The 7,216-nt window shown below is 39.9% G+C and overlaps 1 protein-coding gene and 1 long non-coding RNA gene across 4 annotated transcripts in view; one reads left to right on the top strand and one right to left on the bottom strand.

The window, feature by feature from the left end:
- Positions 1 to 7,216, top strand: part of TTN (titin) — a 253,429-nt gene that overhangs the window by 200,129 nt on the left and 46,084 nt on the right. For all 3 annotated transcript variants that reach the window (XM_057411684.1, XM_057411685.1, XM_057411686.1), the window contains 12 exons: positions 78 to 374; positions 462 to 764; positions 856 to 1,161; positions 1,965 to 2,252; positions 2,366 to 2,656; positions 2,751 to 3,038; positions 4,233 to 4,823; positions 4,911 to 5,015; positions 5,494 to 5,691; positions 5,777 to 6,073; positions 6,184 to 6,771; positions 6,863 to 7,165. In XM_057411684.1, coding sequence (XP_057267667.1) covers positions 78 to 374; positions 462 to 764; positions 856 to 1,161; positions 1,965 to 2,252; positions 2,366 to 2,656; positions 2,751 to 3,038; positions 4,233 to 4,823; positions 4,911 to 5,015; positions 5,494 to 5,691; positions 5,777 to 6,073; positions 6,184 to 6,771; positions 6,863 to 7,165 — 3,855 coding nt within the window. The remainder of the gene's footprint in view (positions 1 to 77; positions 375 to 461; positions 765 to 855; positions 1,162 to 1,964; positions 2,253 to 2,365; positions 2,657 to 2,750; positions 3,039 to 4,232; positions 4,824 to 4,910; positions 5,016 to 5,493; positions 5,692 to 5,776; positions 6,074 to 6,183; positions 6,772 to 6,862; positions 7,166 to 7,216) is intronic.
- Positions 1,994 to 5,508, bottom strand: LOC130600404 (uncharacterized). Its single transcript, XR_008972449.1, has 4 exons — positions 5,253 to 5,508; positions 4,375 to 4,639; positions 2,731 to 2,938; positions 1,994 to 2,098 (listed from the first exon to the last, which is right to left on the bottom strand). It is a non-coding gene; the product is annotated as an uncharacterized LOC130600404 (long non-coding RNA).

Consider the following 7,216-nt stretch of genomic DNA (forward strand, 5'->3'; position numbering starts at 1 on the left):
TCTGTTAATAAATTCGGTTTTAGTTAAATGATATAGCAAGAGACAGAGCTATAACAATGTGATGTTATTTTTTCTAGATAAGCCTGGTCCTCCAGCCTCTGTTAAAATCAAACATATGTATGCAGATCGTGCAATGCTTTTGTGGGAGCCTCCTCTGGAAGACGGAGGTTCAGAAATTACTAACTACATTGTAGACAAACGTGAAACAAGCAGACCAAACTGGGCCCAAGTCAGTGCCAATGTACCCATTACAAGCTGCACAGTGGAGAAACTTATTGAAGGACACGAGTATCAGTTCCGCATATGTGCTGAAAACAAATATGGTGTTGGAGACCCTATCTTCACTGAACCAGCGGTTGCTAAGAATCCATATGGTAAGTCCTTTGTGAGATAGCTTAATTGGTCATTTTTTTTGTATATACTTATGAATGAAAACGTAACTTCCAAATAAATCTTCACAGATGTACCTGGACCTTGCGATCCACCAGTAATTAGCAATGTAACGAAAGACTTCATGACTGTTAGCTGGAAGCCACCAGCTAATGATGGTGGATCACCAATAACTGGTTATATGCTTGAGAAACGTGAAACTAAGGCTCTTAACTGGACAAAGGTAACCAGAAAGCCTGTAATTGAAAGAACTGTTAAAGCTACTGGACTCCAAGAAGGAACAGAATATGAGTTCCGGGTGATAGCGTTGAATAAAGCTGGACCTGGCAAGCCTAGCGCACCATCTAAAGCAGTGTATGCTCGTGATCCTCAATGTAAGCTAAAAGCCTCAGGTATTTTCCGTGGTTATTTCTAAATATATTTGCACAGCATTTGGTACAATAACTTTGTTATTTTAATTCTCAGATCCTCCTGGCCCACCAGCTTTCCCGAAAGTGGTTGATACTACTCGTAATTCAATAAGCCTGTCATGGAGTAAACCAGCATATGACGGAGGAAGTCCTATTATTGGTTATCTAGTGGAAGCAAAAAGAGCTGACACAGACAACTGGGTCAGATGCAATCTACCCAAGAACTTACAGGCTACACGATTTGTGGTAACAGGGCTGATAGAAGATACAGAGTACCAGTTCCGTGTTTATGCTGTCAATAAGATTGGATACAGTGATCCAAGTGATGTTCCTGATAAACACACTGCCAAAGACATTTTAAGTATGTTTACTGGAAACAAATTACCTTATTAGCTTCTGCTTGAATTCATGGGCTGAGTTCCAAAGACAGGGTTTGTCACAGATCACAGAAGCAGATTAATCTGGAATTTTCTCAAACAGTGTAGGCTAAAAGTGGCTAATTTGGAAAAGAATTAGGGCGGTTAGGAACTGAGTAGAATCTGACTGGTGTCTGCTTTTTTTCTTTTGTATGCTAGATACATTTCCGACTCCTATTTTGGATCCTCAAGAATTTTTTCTTTCTCTAATCCTAAAATTAGACTTTTCAGATCTCACTTCTGTTCTTAAAACTTACATTCTTATTCACGTCTTCTAAATAATTTGAAGCAAAAATTACTATTCTAAGAATCTGTGTGGCACTATTTAATTTTTTGACACTTACTCCATAAGAGCCATGCTGGCTTCTGTATGCATTTTGCTGTATGTACAAAAACATTGCTTCACAGAACTGTATTGGTTCAGCATAAGCAGCACAGAGTACAGTCCAGGAGGCTTTGAAACTTCTTTGAATTCTAGAGAAACTATAAGACTTCTTCATATGATAGGCAATATAAATGGTGGAAAAGGTAGGAAAAAAAAAAAAAACAGTAGTGAAAACAGTGCAAAAAAATTGCCGAGTTTGACAATGATCTTGAAACGGGAGTCAGGACACTGACTCTTTAGCATCATCACAGGCATGAGAACAAGTTGGTTAATACAGTGAAATGCCAGTGAAGAGGGACTTTTTGTTTTGTGATGGTTTTAAAGAATATGTTTTAATTGCGTGTTTTTTTGTTAAATACACAGCTCCTCCTGAAGGAGAACTTGATGCAGAACTAAGGAAAGTCCTTGTATTGCGTGCTGGAGTCACAATGAGACTTTATGTGCCGGTAAGAGGACGTCCACCTCCAAAGATTACATGGTCTAAAGTGGGTGCCAACCTAAGAGACAGACAAGGATTAGATATCAAATCAACTGATTTTGATACCTTCCTGCGCTGTGAAAATGTAAACAAATATGATGCTGGAAAATACATCCTCAGTCTGGAGAACAGCTGTGGCAAAAAGGCATACACTATTGTTGTAAAAGTCCTTGGTAAGTGTCAGGGGTTTCCCCATTGTAGTATATTTGTTAACTTTTAATCATGTTTTTGGTTGGTTGGTTTTGTTGTTTACTAAATCAAATGTGGGGTTGTTGTGTTTATCTAGATACTCCAGGCCCTCCAGTTAACCTGATTGTAAAGGAAGCATCTAAGGATTCTGCCCTGATTACATGGGAACCTCCGCTAATAGATGGTGGCAGTCCAATCACAAATTATGTGGTTGAAAAACGCGATGCAGAAAGAAAGTCATGGTCCACAGTAACAACAGAATGTCCAAAGACAAGCTGCAGGATAACTAACTTAGAAGAAGGCAAATCCTACTTCTTCAGGGTTTTTGCTGAAAACGAATATGGCATTGGTGACCCCTGTGAAACTCGTGATGCTGTTAAAGCTTCTGGTAAGAAAACTTAATCCATTTTGCCTAATTTGGTATTCAGATAATTTTTAGTTTTAGCTCAAATGGACACTTACTATGCTTTTCTTCCTTCTAGAAACACCTGGACCAGTTGTGGATCTAAAAGCTTCAGCTGTAACAAAATCATCATGCAATTTAGTATGGAAAAAACCTATCAGTGATGGTGGAAGCCGTATTTTTGCATATGTTGTTGAGGTCCTCATTGGTGAAGATAAATGGCAAGAAGTCATGCGGGCAAAGAACCTCCATTTTTCAATGAGAGACCTAAAAGAAGGACAAGAATACACTTTCAGAGTGAGAGCCCAAAATGACGCTGGATATGGAACTCCAAGAGAGCTTACAATTGTGGCAAGAGATGATGTTGGTAAGAAGCAAGATCATTAATTCAGTGCTTCACTTAGCCAAATTATATTTCTTTATGCAGTGGGTTGACTGTGGCTGGATACCACATGCCCAGCAAGCCATTTTACCACTCCCCTTCCGCAACTAGACAAGGGAGAGAAAATGTAACAAAAAGCTTGTGGGTCAAGATAAGGACAGCAAGAGATCACTCACGAATTACCATCATGGGAAAAACAGACTTGACTTAGGGAAAAAAGTTCAATTTATTACTCATCAAATCAGGGTAAGATAATGAGAAATAAAACCAAACCTTAAAAACACCTTCCCTGCACCCCTGTCTTCTTCCTGGGCTTAACTTTACTCCTGAATTCTCTAACTCCTCCCCCCAGGTGGTGTAGGGGGAGGGGAATAAGGGTTGTAGTCAGTTCATCACACATTTCTGCTGCTCCTTTCTTCTCAGAGGGAAGACTCCTCATACTCTTCCTCCACTGCTCCAACAGGGGTTCTCTCTCAGGGGTTACAGTTCACCACTAACTTTTCCAATGAGAGTCATTCCCATGGTCAGTAGTTCTTCACGAACTGCTCCAGTGTGGGTCTCTGCCACAGGGTACAGTCCTTCAGGAACAGTCTGCTCCTGCGTAGGTCCCCTGCGGGGTCACAACTCCTTCAGCAAACCTGCTCCACCATGGGTTCCTCTCTCCACGGGGCCACAGGTCCTGCCAGGAGCCTGCTCCAGTGCAGGCTTCTCACGAGGTTGTAGTCTCCTTTGGGCATTTGCCTGTTGGGTCCTCCATGGTTGGCTGCAGGTGGATATCTTGGTGTCTGCATAGCTGTTTCTCTTTTATCTTCTCACTCCTCCCTCTCCAGCTGCAAGTTACTTAGACAGTAACTTATTTCCCCCTTCCTAAATACATTCTAGGGGTGCTCCCACCGTTGCTGATGGCACTTAGCCTTGGCCAGTGGTGGGTCCATCTTGGAGATGGCTGGCATTGGCTCTATCAGACATAGAGGAAGCTTCTAGCAACTTCCCACAGAGCCCACCCCTGTAGCCCCATATACTACCAAAACCTTACCATGCTAAACAAATACCATTTTATGCGTACCGTCATTACTGTGCATACATACAAATCAGATGCCTTTTAAATAGCATCTTAATTTTATTACAGAGTTTATACATAGTTGAATAATCATTGTTTCTTTTTTTTTATTTTTACAGTGGCACCTGATCTTGATTTAAGAGATCTACCTGATTTGTGCTATACAGCTAAAGAGGGTAGCAATTTCCGTCTTAAAATCCCAATTAAAGGCAAGCCTGTCCCATCTGTAACTTGGAAGAAAGGTGAAGACCAGGCACTTACTGAGAGTGGAAGAGTTGCATTTGAGTCTACAGCAGTTAACACCACACTTGTAGTACATGACTGCCAGAAAGCTGATGCTGGAAAATACACCATAACTCTGAAGAATGTTGCTGGCAGCAAGGAAGGCACTATTTCTGTGAAAGTTGTTGGCAAACCTGGCATACCAACAGGTCCAGTGAAATTTGAAGAAGTCACAGCTGATGCCATAACCTTAAAGTGGGGCCCTCCAAAAGATGATGGTGGTTCAGAAATCACCAACTATGTCCTAGAGAAGAGAGATAATGTAAACAATAAATGGGTGACTTGTGCCTCCGCAGTGCAGAAAACCACATTTAGAGTTACAAGACTTCATGAAGGAAATGAATATACATTCAGGATCAGGGCTGAAAACAAATATGGAGTAGGTGAAGGTCTTAAATCTGACCCTGTCATTGCAAAACATCCATTTGGTAAGTATCTAATTTTAAAAATTGAAAAACCCCACGTGGTTTAGGGGTGATGTTTAATGTTTCTTCATTTTTTAAAATGCTGTTTAGATGTTCCAGATGCTCCTCCACCTCCCAACATTGTTGCTGTGCGGCATGACTCTGTAGCTTTAACTTGGACTGATCCAAGAAGAACTGGAGGCTCACCAATCACAGGTATATACCCAAAAGCCTCCTCATATTTCAGTCCTTAATAGGTCTTTCTCTCTGTCAAAGGGTAAGATAAAACTACCAGGTGTTTATGCTTTAAATTGATTGATTGATTGTTTTACTGTTTTACTACCTATTTTTTATCCATGATGAATTTTTAAAACTTTAAATTTAAAGTTAGGACTGAGAAACAACATTTTTTTCACAGAGCCAAAAAGTCTAAAGAAACAAAACCAAACTCACCTATATCTTACATTACTTGGGTCCTTAAAATTAGCAATTTGCATTTACAAACATCTCATTGTTGCTATTAGATGCATCTGTAGTGTATGGCCACATCCATTTCTTAATCTGTTTTTCAATGTTCCTCTTGCACAATGCCTATGTGACATGCCATACAGGCAGTATGATGTGTCACAATGCTGTGAGAAATGAAGATTTCTAGAAAACCCCTCATATTTTAATCACACTATTTTTCTTCTAGGTTATCACATTGAAGTCAAAGAAAGAAACAGTCTTCTGTGGAAGAGAGCAAATAAAACACCAATTAGAATGAAAGATTTCAGAGTGACAGGATTAACTGAAGGTCTGGAATATGAATTCAGAGTAATGGCAATCAACATGGCTGGAGTAGGTAAACCAAGTCTGCCATCTGAACCAGTTGTGGCACTTGATCCTATTGGTAAGTCATCAGGAAAGTAAAAAGGCAAATTCTGAAATTTGAAATAAGTTTTGTTTGACAACTATTTATTTTCTTTTTCTTTTAGATCCCCCTGGGAAACCTGAAGTTATCAATGTAACCAGGAGCTCAGTAACACTCATTTGGACAGAACCAAAATATGATGGTGGACACAAATTAACTGGTTATATTGTTGAAAAGCGTGATTTACCTTCAAAGAATTGGACAAAAGCTAATCATGTGAATGTTCCAGACTGTGCATTTACTGTAACTGACCTCACTGAAGGCTCCAAATATGAGTTCAGAATTAGAGCAAAGAACACTGCTGGAGCTATCAGTGCTCCATCTGAATCCACAGAAACCATAATATGCAAGGATGAGTATGGTATGTAGATGACATTAAAAATTTAGAATTTTATTTGAATAATTAATACAATTTTTTTTTTTTTCCTGTTTTCTCATTATAACGTTTGGGGTTTTCTGTTTGTTTGACAGAGGCACCAAGCATTGTTATTGATCCTACTTTGAAGGAAGGTTTAACAGTAAAAGCAGGGGACACCATTACAGTGTCTGCTATTAGTATCCGTGGCAAACCACCTCCAACTTCAGCATGGTCAAAAGCTGGAAAAGATTTTAGACCTTCAGAGCTCGTGCACATTGAAACCACACCAACTTCTTCTACTCTGTCTGTCAAATACGCAGCCAGAAAAGATTCTGGAGAATACACAATTACTGCAACCAATCCTTTTGGCACTAAGCAGGAGAGCATACATGTGAAAGTTTTAGATGTTCCAGGACCTCCAGGACCTATTGAGATCAGCAATGTTTCAGCAGAAAAAGCAACTCTTACATGGTCACCTCCTGCAGAAGATGGTGGATCACCAGTCAAATCATATGTTCTTGAAAAGAGAGAAACTAGCAGACTGCTCTGGACATTGGTTGCTGAAAATATTGAAAGCTGCAGGCATGTTGTTAGCAAGCTCATTCAAGGAAATGAATATGTTTTCCGTGTCTCAGCAGTAAATCAATATGGCAAGGGTGAACCAGTACAATCAGAACCAGTTAAAATGGTGGATAGATTTGGTATGTAGAACAAGCTAAGAGGTTCTGGTGTGCTTTCATTAATCTCTGAAGACTTGATATTTGTTTTAACTACATTTTTCTTCCTTAAAAGGTCCCCCAGGCCCTCCTGGAAAACCAGAAGTAACAAATGTGACGAAAAATACTGTCACAGTTACCTGGAAAAGGCCAGTAGATGATGGTGGAAGTGAAATCACAGGTTACTATGTGGAGAGAAGAGAAAAGAAAGGTTTAAGATGGGTCAGAGCAACAAAGAAACCAGTTTCAGATCTTAGATGCAAAGTAACTGGTCTCCTGGAAGGAAATGAATACGAATTCCGTGTCAGCGCAGAAAACAGAGCAGGAGTTGGACCACCAAGTGATGCTTCAAAATCAATCATGTGCAAGGATATTGCATGTTAGTATCATGTCTTTTCTTTTTTGTGGGTGGGTAGCATGGTTAGAGAGG

This window comes from Pezoporus wallicus, unplaced genomic scaffold (genome assembly GCF_028554395.1).
Source record: "Pezoporus wallicus isolate ANWC-B61680 ecotype Strahan unplaced genomic scaffold, APGP_CSIRO_Pwel_v1 contig_6732, whole genome shotgun sequence".
Classification (NCBI taxonomy): Eukaryota; Metazoa; Chordata; class Aves; order Psittaciformes; family Psittacidae; genus Pezoporus; species Pezoporus wallicus.